The 18503-nt window shown below is 47.9% G+C and overlaps 2 protein-coding genes across 2 annotated transcripts; both read right to left on the bottom strand.

The window, feature by feature from the left end:
* Window positions 1-320: 320 nt before the first annotated feature.
* On the bottom strand, window positions 321-2661 carry LOC124685412 (protein DETOXIFICATION 16-like). Its single transcript, XM_047219753.1, has 8 exons — window positions 2404-2661; window positions 1767-2317; window positions 1577-1663; window positions 1425-1481; window positions 1080-1318; window positions 861-979; window positions 694-780; window positions 321-612 (listed from the first exon to the last, which is right to left on the bottom strand). The coding sequence occupies exons 1-8, from the start codon at window positions 2659-2661 to the stop codon at window positions 565-567; spliced, it is 1446 nt and encodes a 481-aa protein (XP_047075709.1). The 3' UTR covers window positions 321-564.
* A 2592-nt stretch (window positions 2662-5253) lies between these two features.
* Window positions 5254-12497, bottom strand: LOC124685410. Its single transcript, XM_047219752.1, has 7 exons — window positions 12366-12497; window positions 9916-11130; window positions 9591-9646; window positions 9262-9495; window positions 8640-8931; window positions 7078-7274; window positions 5254-5690 (listed from the first exon to the last, which is right to left on the bottom strand). The coding sequence occupies exons 2-7, from the start codon at window positions 11119-11121 to the stop codon at window positions 5537-5539; spliced, it is 2139 nt and encodes a 712-aa protein (XP_047075708.1). The 5' UTR covers window positions 11122-11130; window positions 12366-12497; the 3' UTR covers window positions 5254-5536.
* Between the last annotated feature and the right edge of the window lie 6006 nt (window positions 12498-18503).

Genomic DNA, 18503 nt, shown 5'->3' with positions numbered 1-18503 from the left:
TTGGTATTCACAAACTATGTGCAATGCTTTTTCTTGGGATATGCCACTTTTTCATCATAATCCATCTTTTCAAAAGTTTTTTTCATATTCAGTAAGAAACTAGAATTTCATGTCTATATCCTTTGAGCCTTTGCATTTTCCTGTTTTTCATTTGGTGTCTAAAATCTTTGGAATGTTATTGCTTGTAGCAAATCCATCATGCAAATTATCTATTTAAATAGCAGGTATTGAGTTCAGTAAATAGAAAAGTCGTAGCAAGGAAGTACGATATAATGACCCTTATACCATCAGATGCCGGTCTTCTCTTTATTTCCCCAACTAACTCCGAAAATAACAACACGCCACCGTCCACCTATATTTGAGATTACTTGTGCTATTAAGGCGAAGCACTAAAGCATGTGCTACACCTAAATCAAAGTATTAACAAATGTATCGCTCCAGCCAAGGCGTGCGACAACGCTACCCAGGCAGTGAAGCGTGCATGTCTATCTAGTATCAATCAGTTGGGTCGGCTGCATGCTTGGCCGCATCACAAAAATGTCATTTTGACGCATGATTTTATCTTCATGCAACTAGAAGAGAAGATCTTAACATGTCTTTTGCCTTATTTGCCTGAATTATAATAGAGAAACAAGTATTAGATGTCACTATCCAATGGAAATATCTGGTGATATAAGAACTGCAAGTCCTTACTTCCTTTTCCCAGTTTATTGAGAGCACGATCCACATGAGCAACATAAGCTTTAAGAGGCTGCCACAAACGATGCCGAGCCAAAGCCCCTATTGAAAGCATGACAAAATTTTGGTTTTCGATACTTTTCATATATTTTTTGAAAAGATGAGAAGTTAATGCTATATACCATTCCATTCAGATGCATGACAAATGCTAGTAACACGGCCAAGGGGATGCCTGCCAAGTAGAACGCAGCAAGATTAACGCGTGCTCCAATCTTCTGCTCACCACACCCAGTTATCACGCCTGAAATGTATAAAATATAAACAAAATATCCTGCGACCATGTTAGAGATTGTTCTTTCTGGCAATATTGGAAACAAGGGGCATTTCACCTATCCTCTTACCTGAGAGAGAAGTATGAACTCCATCTATAAAGTAGGATATGGCTAGAACTGGTATCATCCGGGCGATGTATGTGACAACTTCCTCCTCATTGCTATACATGTAACCCCAGAAATTGCGTAGCAGAATCATTGTAATAGAGATCACTAAACCTTCAGACAAGGCCATAAGAAGGACTATTCTGGTTGCCAGCTTTGCTGCCTCCGGTTTACCGGCACCAAGTTCATTGGAAACGCGTGTACTGTATTTGCAAGAAAGACAAAAGAGACCAATGAGTGTATAGATCGAGGGACAAAAGCATTCCACATTATTGTGGATTTGTGGATGTGAAGTGAATCTAACAGTACCTTATGGCTGTGCAGAGACCAGTTGGCACCTTGAACATGAGAGCGCCAGTATTAAGACTGCACAATTCAATGATACAAATCATAGAAAGAATGAAAGGACTTAGAAAAACTGAAGTACATGCAAATTGGTGTAGATTGCCAGTTGGTTTTACCATATCGACAGTACTGAGGTTTCAAGCCTAGGATTGGGCAGCAGACCAGAGAGCAGCACCAGCAGTTCAAACGACCACCACTCCAAGCTGCGAATATGTATGTAGACGTATCTTTCCATCAATTAGTTAAAAACTCGTGTTATATGCACCTCGTTATATATGACCAAGAAAGATGTTTGATTTGACTCACCAAACCATCATTGCGGACTGGAAGGCAAGCTCCGCGAACTGGCGCAACTCCTTGAACTTGAGGGCCTCCATGGAGAAGCCAGTCCACGTTCTGTTACAAGCTCCTGAAAACCTCGTGTACAGGCTCAGCATGGCCAGATTGATGCTGCAGGATACGGCGTTGCTGAGAGCCGCGCCCTTGCTCCCCATCCCAGCCTTGTGCACCAGCACCCAGCAAACGAGGACGTGGGCCAGCGCCGTGATGGCGGAGCAGGCCATGACCGGCACCACGATGCTCTGCGTCTGCAAGAACCGGATATGGCACACGACAGGCACGTAGGGGACGAGGGACGGGATGAGCCACCGCGCGTAGGCGCCGGCGCCGGCGGCGATGGACGCGTCCTGGCCGAGGAAGACGAGGATCCGAGCGGCGTTGGCCCACACCGCGGCGATTGGGACGCACGCCAGCGCTAGGACCAGCATCGCCCGCTGCTCGTAGACGCCGACGAGGTGGTACTGTCGCGCGCCGAACGCCTGCCCGCACACCGTGTCCAGCGCTCTCGCCATGCCAGACTGCACGTATCTCCATTTTTATCGATCATGCAAACATTACGAGCTTGTACTCCTACTAGTGATGATATAATTGTAGAGATGCCTACGAGCAAGCTGAAGCCAGTGACGTTGGCGAGGGAGGTGGCGAGCGAGGCACCGGCGAGGGGAAGCTCGCCGAGATGGCCCACGAACATCACCGACACCAACTGTACCACAGACCGGAGGATTCCGCTCGCCACCAGCGGCCCCGCCAGTCGCAGTAGGCGCTTCGCCTCCGCTGCTGCCGCCGCGCCATTATTCTCACTGCCTTGTTCGGGTCCGCTGGCTACAACCAGCAGGGGCTCCTCTACGCTCGGCTTCTGCATTCTCACCAGCACCTGAGGATCCACTGGAGTAAAGATGAAGAAGGGCCTTTATATATGGGCAACTGCCCGCTATACATGTAGGTGTGTGGAAACTGCGCAGCAATTGCAACATGACTTTTGTTCACTTCTTGTCTGATGGTGATATAGCATGATGGGTTAACCATGCTGGCCAAGCATTAGACGCGCGCGGGTGCGCAGCAACATCGCATTGACGCACGAGGAATTTGTTACAGTCGGTCAAGATTGTTTATTTACCCCTGCGTGTGACGAAATCAGACCGTGACAAGTTGTGATTGATCGATAAAAATGGAGGAGTTGGAGACTTCCAATACCCCAAACAAACTACTCCAACCGACAATATTGCATGCAACTTGGCAGCCACGTCTCGCTTTGGCCTGCATATATACACTACACTATAAAAGATGTTATCTGTATGCACGATTTTAAATTAATAAAGCCCAAAAGGTTCACAGATGTAACAGACGTCAACAATACAATTACAGACCAAGACTTACAACTGTGGGAGGCAACACTTTTCAAGAAGCAAGATTAAGACACAAAGCTAACACTTGAATCGGATTCTTTACCATCTCCTAAGACTAGCTCCAAATTGCCGCGGTCTTTACTTCTTATGGGAGGTCGCCATTGTGGCAGGAATAAGACAGTTTTGAAGATACAACCAGTTCGCTGGTTACGAAACTTTGATTCGATTGTAACTTTTTTTTTTTTGACTGTAACTATAGCGAGCGTGAGCTAGCCTGAACATATATTCAGTCAAGTTGGCTATGAAGTTTTTCAGCCTCTATAAGATAGGTTCAAATAAACCAGGGTAAACGTGGATTACAAGAGAGGAGAAGAAAAAGGACAAACACACACCGACAAAACACAAGACCGAGGAGAAAAAGCGGCCACCCCACAAAACTGGGGGGCGGTTGGCCGATGAGAACACTCATCGCGACCCAAGCACAACGATCACAAGGAAGAGCCCCGAGGACACACCAGAGGGACAACCCAACTCGAGGCCTTGCCGAAGTAATTGAACGATTTTGGTCCACCGAGACCTAGCAACGGCACTGCACCATCGACGTAATCGAAGGGCCACGCGCATCCGGGACCACACTACGCATCGACACCACAGGGTGTGTCCGAAAGGCCGCACTTGGCCGAGACGATGCCACGACGCATGTGTGTGCCACCGGCTGGAGTCGAAGGGCATCACAAAGCAGAGAGACACGCCCATTGAGCACTCGCACATGGATCACCCTCGACGCACCAAAGAGCTCCGACAAGGACCCGACACCATAGCCCAGCAACCGACAAGAAGAATCCACCACCACCACTGCCACGGCTCACCTCGCATCGGAGGAGACCGCGCCCATGGCCGCCATCTGCATCATCATGGGGCACACCAGTACAGGAGCAGCGTCCTCTGCCGCTAGGCTCAACACCTAGCCACGACGACCCCCTCGCAGCCACAACACCGACTAACAGAACGCCGACCACGACTGGACCGCCAGGATTGGAGAACTCATCGACCACCACGTGGAGGCAAACCACAACAGAGACGACAGCTCCGCCGAGCACCATGCTGGCAGGAGTACCGCACAGCATCCCTCCCAAACGCCAGCCTAGAGAGGCGGGCCGCTCCAGATCGAGCGCCGCCTGGTCTTCAAGGATCCTCCTAGGCATGCAAGCTTGGGAGAAGATAAAGGGAAGCAGGACCTCCAACACCGACCGACGCGGCCACGCCGTTCGCCACCGCCAAAAACCACCGCGGGCTGCCGCCCGGTACCCCAACAACCACCCTCTACGGAGGAAGCCGCCGGAAGAGGCACATCACACAGCAGCCAACACGCGCAGCATTCGCGCCGCCACTAGCCACAACTGCCGGAGAAGGACGCCGGAGCCGGGCCGCCCAGATCCCACTCACCAGAGGGCGCCCCGCCGACACCACACCGCCAGCCCAACAACGCCCACCGATGGCGGCGAGGGCGGGGAGGCCGGCCGCTCGCCCACGGGGACGGGAGCGGGCCTGTTTTTTCTGTCCCAAGTGAAGGACCTTTCATCTCATCATTCGATTGTATACTTGTTACGAACATGCCAGAGGACCCAGCTCTGAACTGCAAACAAAATCCAAACTAATGGTCTAGCCCTTCTAGAGAGAGAAATTGCAGAATATAAAAGAAACTGGGCAAAGGATGAAGGATTTGCACTGAACCCCTAGCATTGACCTCGTTGGCTCGTTCCACCCCACACCCCGCCGTTGGAATGTACAGCGGCTACGTTGGAGGCGCCCCCTCTCCAAGTTGTTCTACCATCGGCTCCACCTCCGCCCGCTGTCGTCACCCGGCACCGCAAGGTCCTGGTTCGTCCTCCTAGGACCGCTCCTCCCGTGCTAGCCACTCCTCGGATCTTCTTCCCATGCATGGGGAGGGCGAGGAGGCTGATCCATCAGAGCAGCAGCTCATTGCAGCGGTGGAGGCAGCGTCAGCACACAATACACCTACAGTAACAGATGTATGATAGGAAGCTATTCCAAAGGCAACATCACGTCTGCAATAACTAGAACTACTCAACAATAAAGAAACAATAACCAGCAAAAGCGAAAGAGTGCCCATTTCAGTCAAATGAACGGAACAAGGTCCACTGGTGGCCACATCCAGTTTGGCACAAATCCACAATACGCTAATAATATTCTTTAAAAAAAACGATACACCAATATCCATATGCGCCCCAGACTTCACCCAAAAGGAGATTCACAAGTGACGTCCTTCCAGAAATCTTTGGGGGACGGGTAGTTTCCGCAAAAACAAAAAATAAGACGGGTATTCTAGCTATAAGGAGAACATCTGTATAAATAGTACCCTAGCAGCAGCTAAATGTTCAGGCTCCAGTCATATGGTTGATACGAGACCTTCAGTTGAGTGTTTGCAAGCAGTTCCAAGAGTTCCTCCGACGCTGCAGGCTCAAGATAATTTGCAGCATGCTTCAGCACTTCTGTCTCGTTCTTACCAAAATCTGTGTTATACCTGAAAATCATTTAGAGCGTGAGTTTTTTAGCTAAGTTGTCAAAGCATTGGCCATGTTGTAATAAGAGTTTACATTATAAATTGATATGATATAACTTCATCACAGTGCACACCAGGTAGTAACAATAATCAAGTTAATTTTCAGGACTTGCTCAGTGCTCACTATTTGTCCAAGTCCAACTGTATATCATATTTACGATCATCTGCTAATGTAGTAACATAGTTATGCATTTTAGTCGCATAGGAACTGCATTCTCTTAATTTGTGTGTTCCACAGTTCCAGTTGTATTTCTTGTGATCGCATCCTAAATGTGGTCAGCCTAACCAGCTGCACATGCCATAATGGCCTCGAAATTATCCTACGTACTTATAATGATTGGAATTGATACGAGAAGTGCAAATATACAAACATGGTAGCAACAGACTCCCAAATCCACAACCTTCTGTGTGGTGTCGTGCCAACTGATAAAACTCATCTAAGCTAACATAGATTCTTGTTCCTGTGGGTTCTGTGGCGAAGCACAGGCACCTTGCTAATTGCATAAAACGTTACCAGTTGAACACATATACAGTACATATATTTTAGTTATTCTTCAATAGTCAATTATAATACGCCAAAGCACACAAATCCATATCAATCTATAAAAAGTAACAGCATCTTTTTTGTACTCCTGTTCAAATTGTAGCAATAGCATAGTGCAGATAGTCTTAAAAACTGCGCAATCGAATCACAGGGCCACATGTATGAGTTTTAATACACCATCAAAGAGCTACAAGCTCTGGTGGCACACTTCTTTGGAGCATCACTCATCATATATTAATATCTAATTTAACCAAGGGCAGATTTAAGTAAACAAAAACCGAGCAGACATTGTGGAGGACTATGTCATGATGAGGCACAAATATGGTCCCAAATCAGACAGGTATTCTACTTTATGTCTCAACTAAAATAAAAAACCGTTAGAATACCTAACATAAAAAAAACGAGACCAACCAGGACTAGCACTTGGTGGAATATTTTATAGAAGTGCTCCTTAGTGTTCCAGAAATTTGATCCCGACAGGAGTCAAACTTTGGTTGCTGGGTGTGCCACCACAACCCTAACCATTGGGCTACTGCTCACAAAACTTATCTAGCTTATGTTGCGGCCTTGCGGCAGCTGTAGTGTTGCGACTTATACCTAGAATAAAATTTATTTTCTAATATAGCAGTATTGTTGAACATGTCAATGTGCTAGATTCGCCAGTAAGAATAGCAATATTAAACATATTGTATTATTGTAATAGTTATACTACAAATTCTGGTAATGTAAAGAAATAAAGAAGAATAGTAAGGTAACCAAGATCCTCTTGATAAAGCAAGAACAGCAGTTGTCTTATCATCTTACCATCGCAAAATCTTGCTTACAGATGCAACCTTTGCTTCAGGATCAACTGTCAGTCCTCCATTCCTTAGGAAATCACGTGCGGCTTCCATCAACTCTTTATCAATATTTCCTGGGGAGTAACACCTAAGTGCAGGTCCAGATTTGGTACCACATACCAAAGCAAAGTGAACAAGAGGTTCAGGGTATGATAGGGCCACCTGCCGTTACAAACAAGGAAAAAAAAAGGCAGTCAAAATTTGTGAGGCTGCAATATTAGCATTTTAATCTAATTGGTGACAGTTATGAACACGGGAATTAATTAGCTAAAAAAAGTTGTTTAAAAGACAATGTTGTACTAGTATTGCAGCGCTGCTATAGCATGCTAACAATGTTGTGCATTATGTTGCTGATTTGGCAAGTAGGTACAGTTACAGGGTTCCGTGCGCTAAAACAAGCACTACAGTGCAGAGCATTTAGCGCCCAATATATATAGACATCTTACCTTTCCTTGGCAGCGGTTTGTTGCGTGTATAACTTTCTACAAACTTTCATGTCTCAACAACCTTACTTTCTAGAAATACTAAAACATAATATAGTAAACATATAATGGGCCTCATATTTTCAGAAGCTGATAGTGGTCGCAAGATTCGCAACCTACAGCCTTGGGCCCTACATACTAGGTAAGTTTCAGTCATCTCTTCCTACAAAAGTTTATGTATGGCTCGTTGTGCCTGCTATATAAGTGCTCTATAATATCTGCTGTAGAAGACTTCCAGCATCCACAAGTGGACACTACGCTGGATAAACTCGCTGGCTTGCAGCCTTCTATGTCCAAACCAATACTATGTGGCACCAGCATGGACAGAGCCAGCTAAGGACATGGGTGTACATATGTGCCGAAGACATTGTTTATGGAAATAGAATATACTCTCTCCGTTCACTAATATAAGATGTTTTAGCGTTTTGAAGATTCGTCTATTTTTAGTGTGTAGATTCACTCATTATGGTGTGTATCTAGTTCAATTTGAAATTTCTAAAACATCTTATATTTATAAACAGAGGGAGTATATTGGTGATGAAAACTTAGTGTATAATTAACTAGTAGAACATTAAATTTCAAACTCTGTACACCCAGATCAAAGAACTTGCCTCCACCACTGGGCACCAGATATTGAATCATATCAATAAGCATTTATGAGAAGAGATTGTTTGAACTAGAAGGACAAGATATGAAGTTGAGTTTATTTCATGCAAACGACAAGAAAGTTTGTTGCGATTATCTATCCACCGCACTAACGTTCGGTGATTTTTATAGCCACTAACACATACCAAGAATGTTCCCTTTAGGCTGCCCTTTCTAGGAAAAACTGCAGACAGATTGTATGCCCTAGAGTCTAAGAAAATTTAACAGTTCAATTGTTCAAACACCTCTTTCTGAACACAGCGTCGCATGCAAATATATATCACAAAAGCTAAGAAAAAGAGAACTAGTCTAGTTGTCATCATGAATTCATGATAGCACATATTTCTAGTAAACAGATACATATATGTTCCCCCTTTTCAGACAGGACTGCTTTATTCACCTTGGATCTTTGGTCTTTCTGTCCGAAAGGTTTCACAAGGTTATACGGTGGCCTTTGGTTGCCACGTAGAATGCCATTTTCAATAGCTGACAGAGAATAGGCACATCCCCCAATGACATACTTAAAGTCTCCAAAAAACTTTTTCCTGTCCAATGGCCCAGCAGGATGGCCACATGTCACTATCGCATGGACAGCCATCATATTGTACAGATTTATGAAGAAAGCAAGCTTTTCTTCACGTGCCAAGTCACTAATTTCCACCCTCTGGAGCTCCTCAGTTGTTCTAATATACCTGTGCAAGAAATATGAGCTTACTGTAAGTATACCCATCACCTATGACACTTGGGTAGTCAATACACAACAGCCAAGTTATCACTTATAAGTTTAATTACCAAACATGCTTTTATAAATTTATAATTTACAAGGTGAAATGTACAGAGATATACGCAGACAGCAAATCAGAATCTAGTAATTATATAATAAATTTGACCTGTATTGACCAAAAGTTCGTCACCAGTAGTCAGAACAAGCAATACATTGTCATTTATTTTAGTATATACTTAATACATAGATTATGCAGTAACTTGGCTCTTGCTTATACTGAGTCTGTGCAGGTGCTAACCTTTTAAATTCCTCACAACCCTGGATGCTTCTGTAGTCAACATGTCTACCATCTTCAGATACATAAGCCTCAAAAATGGCACAAGACAACTTTCTCAACCTTGATGCGATTTCCACTATGGGTTTTGGTGCAACATCAATGATGCCCCTAGGGATGTTGTAGCACTGTGTCATAATTATGGGATCATGATCTAGGAAACGATACAGCTGATTTCCATCTTCAAGGACATTTTCACTGCAAACACAAGCAATGTATTAATAATCTCCACATATTTCTACTAGTAGATGATAGAAATGAGAATAATAGATTGAGGTTATTTCAAAGCTTACTGTAGAACATGATGAAAGAAGTGTTTGCTTGCAAGCTTTCTTCCAAATTCGACAGCCTACATGGATAATATGTATCCACCAAATGGTAAGGAAGGTGACAGCAGTGCCATATATTTACAGTAGGGAACATACAAAATAGATATATACTTTCCTAAATGTGAGATGCTTTCCACAGATCAGTTATAAATAATGAAAATTCGTCATCTATTCGTAAATTAAACATAGCCTCGCACGCCAGACAAAACCAAGACTAATGTTGTTTAAAGTCCATATGGAAGTACTATATATGGCACGGATAAAAAATAGTTAGCAGTAAACATTTTACCTCATCTCTCTCCAAATACTGATCTTCTGATATAAAGTCTACAGCTTCACTACCAGGAAAGCAGTTGCTAAACCTTCTCATTTTAAAAAACCTATCCTTCGGAGTAATCGTCTCTCTCATTTTTCTGACAATGGTTGCTAACTCATCCATCTTCCCGCATCCAGATTCATCATCTTCTCCAGGCAAGGGGGGCAAAGGAGCAGCAGATGAGGGCTCATCTTTGAAAAGGGCGCCGGTTCTCTCATCAAGTATGCCAGACTCCTCCATTTTCTTCAATTCAGTTAAGCCTCCAATCAGCAGGTCATTGAAATACACTTTTGGTACTGAGGTTGACCCAGTATTCTTTTCCAACTCCAACTTTCTACTAGGGAATATATCGATGTTAATCTCAACATACTTGAGCCTTTGCTGATACAGGAATGACCGAACCATTTTGCAATCTTCACATCCCAGTTTTGTGTAGAGGATAATCCTTCCTTTGGCAGTTGGTTGCTCTACCAAACCGGGCACATTTCCATGCCCAGCTTCCCCAGTTGTAGAAGTGTAATTATCTCCTCCAATTTTAATCAAGTTCAGTGGATTCCATGATGTTCTTTCCTCAGATTTCTTCTGAGCCTCTTTTGGTTTCATTTCAGAATCTGAGACAGTCTTCTCACTATTGCCACTTTCTGAACCATCATTCTTGTCATCTTCAACATGAAGATCATTCTCATCCTTTCTGCCAGATAGGCGGCGTATAAATGTTGACGCAATGGCTCCCTTCTCCTTGACAAATTCCCTGATTGCAGCAGCTCTTTCATTGATTACAGACCCTTGCTGAGCTTCTGAATCAAGTTCCACAGATTGATCGGAAGAACGCCTCAAACCTTCCATTTCAGGAACCTCAGTTCCATCAAAAACTGGATCTTCAGATTTTTCTTCTTCAAGAATCTCTGTCACGGTCTGGTTTGAATCTATAGGTTCCATGGCATCGGGGCTTCTGCTTTTACCCACCTGCTCATTAAGGTCCTTTTCTGAATCATCTCTCCCATGGATCTGCCCTTCTGCATCATTGCTTGAATTCTCACTCAGAGAATTTACTGCTTCTTTTAAATCCAATATTTCTGTTTTCCTCAACAAATCCACTTCATCTTCACCCTTTTCTCCAAGATTAGGGGACTGTTCACTGGCGGGAACTTTTACAGCATCATTGTCTCCATCCTCCATGGCGAAAATCTGTAAAAACAGTCTTCAGCAATAAGCATGTGCACACGAGAAACAATTAACAAGTAACAAAGAACGGAATGGAATGGAATGGAATGCAAACAACAAAAGAAAAATAAAATTCTGCTGAATGCTCTCAGGATAAAATTTCAAGTAAAGGAGAATATCAGGCACATGTGTTACAGCGAAGTACGATATCACACAAACTTTATGCAATGGTAGAATGTTGGCAGAAATGAGAGAAATGAATTGTTATTGGAGTTGAATCTGCCCAGAGGGGAATTATTTAGCTCCATGCATTTTCACAAGGCAGGGTTACTCCTTACCACCAATCAGCAGCTCGCATGAGTACGCAAGTGAGTGTTTTTAGACTTTCAGTGACGTGAACAAACTGGATATGAGAGGAAGTGAATACAGGACAGAGCTATGTGAAGTTAAAAGCTCGCGTACTGCATGGTAATTGCAAACTACGAACCAAGAAGAAGGAATCCGAAGCGACAAGGACACTAGCAATTTCTCCCCCAAATGTTCTTGCCGTAGCCCGTAGGAGGAACCAACCATTCGCCCCGGCAACGGTAGCTGATTGATTCAATTTCTAAATGCAAAAAGGTTGTTATCTGATGCCAAATCACAGGACCAAACACCGGCGCACCAAACGTACCGATCTGGCATGGCAGAGTGCCATTGCATTGCACGGCGTGTCGTTGAGCCAGCCAAGTACTACTGGTACTGGGCCAATCTCCATGCCGCCCGCAGTGTGCCAAGCATGTGCGCGGTTTAAATGCGTTTTGTTACAGGTAGAGATCTCGCGCGAGACAACAAACCCCAGAGGACTCGCACAGGCAATGCACGCACGGTTCCAGCATACATAAACCACACCTCATCCTTCCTAAAAAAAAAAAAAAAAACACATCTCATCCCCCAAACCGTTTGCTGTCTGTCCGAAAACATGTCCGGATCAGCACAGCGAACCGTCCGACAGTATCGAGTCACGAATCCGCGCACAACCCATGAACCGAAAAAAAAAACACCCTACGAGATCCCAACCCGCCGATTAGGCAGATAGCACGAGGCGATAAACCCTAGTGAAACCTCCCCCGCGGCGGGCGCAGGCAGGCAGGCAAGCAAGCAAACCGGCCGTGGAAACGGGCGGCGAGGTTCCTCGATTCAAACTATCTAGCGGAGCGAACGGCGAGCGCTTCGAACTTCAGGACACGGCAGCGAGAAACGGGGGAACGGATTCGAACCTGAATCCCGGAGATCTCGAGGCGACGGACGGAGGCGGCGGAGTAGAACCGGGAAGAGGACGGCGGGGGGTGGAGATTGATCTGGGGAGAGGTGAGGAGGCGGCGGCGGCGTGAGCGAGGGTTTACTGAGAGGAGAATGGATTTTGACTGGAGGCGAGGAATGGAAATGGAAACCGAGACCGGGGGCGGGGGAGGGAGAGTGTCAGCGAGCGGGAAGACCGGAAACTGGCCGAGACGAGTGGAAGAAAGACAAGGAAAAAAGGGGTGGGGCTGGAGGACGTTTCCGATCACGTGGGTCGGTGGATGCAGCAGTCTGTGGACCAGGGGCATTGACCGTGGCGGCCCACACGCACGCCCAATATGTTAGGCATCTCCAACACGGTAACGCACCCCGTGCTCGCGTCCGGATGCTCGAACCGGACAAAATGTTGGCGTGCGGACCTATCCAAAAACGGATGGCCGCGCGTCCGAATAACCAAAAGCCGGTACAAATCTGGGGCGAGTTTGTGTGGTCACAGATGCTGATTGCTGGCCGCTCGCGTCCTCCCCTTATCCGCCCTTGGCCCGCCTGTCTGCCTCCCAAAACATACTCACTCCACTCCACTACCAAAACCTAGAGATGGCCGACGAAGCTCCTGCCACCGCCACCATCGGAGACGAGGCCCAGCTCGCGGTTGTTGCCACTCCTCCCGTGGAGGCGGCTCCTGAACTGGACACTCCGGTGGTCCTAGAGCCCGGGCCGGTAACGAACAAGGCGAAGCCCTAGCTCACCGTGAAGCAGAGGGCGATGGAGAGCAAGTAGAGGGGCGACCGGCGCAGGGCGCTCGAGCAACGGAAGAAGGATGCTGCTGCCACGGAGGACCGGCAGCGAGCGGCCGAGCAGCTCCTCCAACTCCAAACGCAGGCGAAGGCTCATGCCATGAAAGAGCATGTCATGCTCTTTTACGGTCACGAGCGCTCTCTCAGCACATGATCGTCCCGGGCACCGGCACGGCCTCGGGGGGGGGGGGGGGGAGCTCGGCCTCGTCCGTGACCCGGCCCCTTCCTCCAAGGTCAACAGCCCCGCCGACTGCCCCGTTTGGGTACACGCCCCGCTTGCAGGAAATGGTGTCGTCGTCGTTTGGGTACATGTACCCGTCACGGGATGGGTCACCGGAGGTGGGCGAGTCCATGATGGGGTCGTCTCCTTCGTCCATTGACCTCAACCGTGCGCGAACTCCAAGGCCCCCAAGCACCTGGGAGCAGCAGCGATGACCAGTGCATGCAACCTGCTCGACGATTTGTCGGTCGAGCGCGCGCCACCATCGATGCAGGCAGCGTACACCGTGCAGGCCCCTCCGTCTTACCCACGAACAATGCCGACCACCGTTCCATATCCTTCGACCGACCAGGCTCCCCCGCCACCTCCCATTGACATAGAGGAGGACACCATTGGCCATCCCGGCAGCATGAACATCGACCAGGAGCCGTTGTTCGCTGAGGAGCTCACACAAGCCGCAACTGCACAAGCTCGAGCTCGCTGGGTTAGCAAAAGAACCACCAACTACACGCTGAAGGAGGACAAAATGCTCGTCGATGGATGGTTTTCCATTGGGCAAGATGCATTGACAGGTGCCGAGCAGAAGGGGACCACCATTTTATACTATTTGATATTATTCTATATTTATTAGATATTATTCTATATATTTTTGATAGTATTTATAAGTATGTGTGGCCAAATGGCCTAACCAAAAGAAATAGGCCAAATGGGCAAATGGGTGGCCGCTGCGTTGAGCGCACCGTGCGACCCAAACGGACAAACGGACGCGGGGCGCTGTTCGCGTGTCCGCGCGGCTACCCAAACGGCCCAAAACGGACGGCCCAACACGTCCATTTGGGTCGCCGCGTTGGAGATGCCCCTACAGTCATGCTACTAAAATGTAGTGGTTTGACTCGGCTCATTTCCCCCTTCCTTTCTCTCTCATCCCTACAGTAACTGAGAGCTCCTACAAGGGAGCCAGGCCAACCCGAGGCCGATCTCGCCGGCGACGCCGGTAGAGATGGGCGGAGGGGAGGTGCCGGAGTAGATAGAGTAGGTAGGTTTAGTGGCAGTATGCCGGTAGGGGGCTTGATGCCCGGTAGTGGGAGCGGAGGAGGTGATCTGGCCGCCTGGATCTCAGCCGTTTTAGGGTCTCGCTTGGTTCCTCTTCTTCTCCGGTGGTCGGAGGGGAGAGCGAAGAAGAGGACTGATGCTCCCTTTAAGAAAAGAGCGGCGGTGTACCACATGTTGCAGTGCGGAAGCGGCGGGCCGCGTCTTTTCCTGGCCGGCCTTGGAGGCGAGGGGGAAAGCGCGCACACGCCAGCGAACAGCGTCGTCGATGAGCTCCTGACCGGCCGTGGAGGCGAGGAGGAGCACAGCCACGTCGTCACCAACCCGTTTGCTTCCTGGAGGTTTTATCCCTGCTGCTTCTGGTGTAGAGGTAGCACACCGAAGTTGTTCCTCTCGGCCGGCCGTGGCGGCGAGGGTGAGGACATCAACGGTGTTGCTGCTTCTCCGCACTGGTTGCGGTGTCACAAGTGCTTTGGAGCTGCGCCTGCTTCATCAACGCCGCGGTCGGGGCGGCGTTCTTCCTGGGAAGTTCTTCACCAGGGGACTTTTGCCGGCGTCATCGCCCTGCCCCTGCATATTATGGCCGAAGGGCGGCCCTTCTCCAGGATATCTACCTCCACAGGGAGGCTTTTCTCCGGCTTGTCGTCGACAGTCCTTGCTGACCGTGCCCCAAGTGGCTTGTTCCCCAGCGGCGTGGACGGCAGTCGACGGCGGAGTCCGTTCTCCGGTGACGACTAGGGACCTGATCGTGTTTTCAGCTTTTATGCTAGGGTCATGTATGCAAACTCAAAGGGCTGGTCTTTTATTTCATGTTCTTTAGAGGCCCTTCCTGTAATTTGGTTTGTAACCGTGTTGACTTAATGCAGCTCTTCCTTCGGGACCTTTCCAAAAAAAAATGGTGTGGTTTTACTTATTTAGACAATCCCACCACCTAGAAAACGCATCGACCTACTAAAATTGAGTCCCTTCCTCTTAGCGATACTGTTTAAAAAGTTTTTTTTAGTAGCACATCAAAAGTGTACCATATCTTTAGGTACGAGACAACTACAATTCGATGCGAAAAACAAACGAACCTCACACCGATTAGTCTAAAGATAGCCACCATTGAATTTCAGCTCAAACGCAACAGAGCCTATGGAAGCTGAACAACAAAGCCAACACATCGCTTGTCACATTCGAAGATCGACAGCTCCGACTGAACTTCCCTTGTTGACACACCATGCACCCTTAATGCAGAAAACGAGGTGGCAGGTGATTGGCGGGACTTGATCGCTCTCCAGAATGACATCGTCTTGGACTCTCCGGAGACGGCGTACGTGGCGCCCATGAAGATCAGGTTTGGAACAACGAGCCGGAGGAACGCAGCAAGGAACCCGCAAAGCCATGTCTCCAATGTGATGCTCTCAACAGTGTGACAACGTCGAGAACGCCGCCATCGCGCCGGTTCACTCCGAATCTAGGCTTCACCAAACCAAAGTGGGAGTGGGGAAGCGTAGACGCACTCAACGACGCCTCCAAGGATGGGAACTACGCCCATGGGCACCGCCGTCGGCACACCGATCAAAGATGAGAGAGACTTTCATTCGTGTTGGCGCACACTTCCCACCCTACCCGCCGGATTGGGGCCATCGTACTTGTCGTTCACACCACCACCACCACCCTCTCAACACCTTGCCATTATAGTCAACATATCGTGGTCCACCAACGCCCCGCACGACGAGAAGGCACACACGTTCATTATGAACGAGGATGCTCAGACCACGCCCGCATCTCCACCGAGCTCCACGCCTCAACGCTTCCCTACCATGAACCGGCGAGCTCCGCCGACCTCATGCCGCCACGCCACCTGCGCCGCCCTAGTGACGTCTCCTCTCCCGGCACCATCAGTGGTGGCCGCGCCCGGACGTCGAAGACGACGGGCAGGGTCGAGGCGGGGAGAGGAGACCGAAGGGTTTATTTTTTGGGGTTAGAGTTTGGGAGCGGAGGAAAGAGGGAGTTGTGTCTACAGTCTACCGTAAAAAAAGGTCATATCTCATGGCAAAGAGAAAAGGTTTGCCGAGAGTATATGATCATGATATTTTCGCCGTATTGACAGAGGGTGAAAAGCATCATTGCCAAGCTCAGCAATATGCTTCTAAATTCTAATTGGCTCACGCTATATCAGTTTTGCGAATTAAATTTGGAGCACGCTGCTTACACATAGTGCTATGGAGGAGCACTTTTGTTTGCCTGGGATTCTTCCTACTTTAGGTGCGTAAGAGCATCCCCACTCGTTGGCGCTTCCCACGCCCAAATCCGGCGAAATTTTCGTCCGGATTGGAGGAAAATTTGGCCTGGGGAGCGCCGAAGTTCCAGCCCCCCCCCCCCCCCCAGGCAGGAAACCCCCAACCTCGACATATTTCAAACAAATTCGACATAAAATTTAACAAGTTCGGCGAGCAAGAGTCCGAAAATTGCTGAAACAAATTCGGCGATAATCAGTACAATGTTTAACAAGTGCTGAAACAAATGAAGCACATAATTTCACAATTTTTGAAACAAATTATGACAAACTAGTTGGCGTCGGCATTGGCGTTGCCTCGGAGCGTCCATATGTGCTCCACCAGATCATGTTGCAGCTGCTGATGCATTGTAGAGTCTCGAATCTCCTGGCGCATAGCAATGAAGACGGCCCATGATGGAGGCACCTGGTGATTAGGCTGTGCAAGAGGACCCTCTCTCTCATATGGTGCTTGTTGCTCAGCCAGAGGAATCGGATGTTTTCGCTCATTTTCAATAATCATATTGTGTAAGCACACACAACAATTCATCAACTCCCACATCTGATCTTTGGACCAAATCATAGCAGGGAACCGAACGACAGCAAATCTCTGCTGGAGGACACCAAATGCACGCTCGACGTCTTTTCGGCAAGCTTCTTGTTTCTTGACAAACTCGCAAAGTTTGGGGGTGCTAGGTTTCGATATAGTCTTCACAAATGTTGCCCACTTTGGATAGATACCGTCTGCAAGGTAGTATCCTTTGTTGTAGTGCCGACCATTGATCACATAGTTCACCGGGGGAGCATGACCCTCAACAAGCTTGGAAAAGATCGGGAGCAGTTTAGGACGTTGATGTCATTGTTGGATCCAGGCATACCAAAGAAAGAGTGCCAAATCCAGAGATCATGGGTAGCCACTGCTTCAAGTATCACAGTGCAGCCGTTTTTGTGACCCTTGTACATTCTCTGCCACGCAAACGGACAGTTCTTCCATTTTCAATGCATGCACTCAATGCTTTCAAGCATCCCTGGAAAACCCCTAGCTTCATTTGTTGCAAGGATCCTCTGAGTGTCTGATACGTCTCAAACGTATCTATAATTTCTTATGTTCCATGCTACTTTTATGATGATACTCACATGTTTTATACACACTTTATGTCATTATTATGCATTTTTTGGCACTAACCTATTGACGAGATGCCGAAGAGCCAATTCTTGTTTTCTGCTGTTTTTGGTTTCAGAAATCCTACAAAGGAAATATTCTCGGAATTGGACGAAATCAACGCCCAGGGTCTTATTTTTCCACGAAGCTTACAGAAGACCGAAAGGGATACGAAGTGGGGCGACGAGGCGCCGCCACCATAGGTCCGCGCGGCCAGAGGGGGGCCCGCGCCGCCCTATGGTGTGGGCCCCTCGTCAGCCCTCCAACGCTGCCCTTCCGCCTACTTATAGCCTTCATCGCGAAAACCCCAGTACCGAGAGCCACGATACGGAAAACCTTCCAGAGACGCCGCCGCCGCCAATCCCATCTCGGGGGATTCAGGAGATCGCCTCCGGCACCCTGCCGGAGAGGGGAATCATCTCCCGGAGGACTCTTCATCACCATGATCGCCTCCGGATTGATGTGTGAGTAGTTCACCCCTGGACTATGGGTCCATAGCAGTAGCTAGATGGTTGTCTTCTCCTCATTGTGCTATCATGTTAGATCTTGTGAGCTGCCTATCATGATCAAGATCATCTATTTGTAATGCTACATGTTGTGTTTGTTGGGATCCGATGAATATGGAAT

The sequence above is a fragment of the Lolium rigidum genome, chromosome 1, assembly GCF_022539505.1.
Source record: "Lolium rigidum isolate FL_2022 chromosome 1, APGP_CSIRO_Lrig_0.1, whole genome shotgun sequence".
In the NCBI taxonomy this organism is placed as follows: domain Eukaryota; kingdom Viridiplantae; phylum Streptophyta; class Magnoliopsida; order Poales; family Poaceae; genus Lolium; species Lolium rigidum.
The sequence above is the reverse complement of the archived record's forward strand: the minus strand, read 5'-3'. Positions and strand labels throughout refer to the sequence as shown.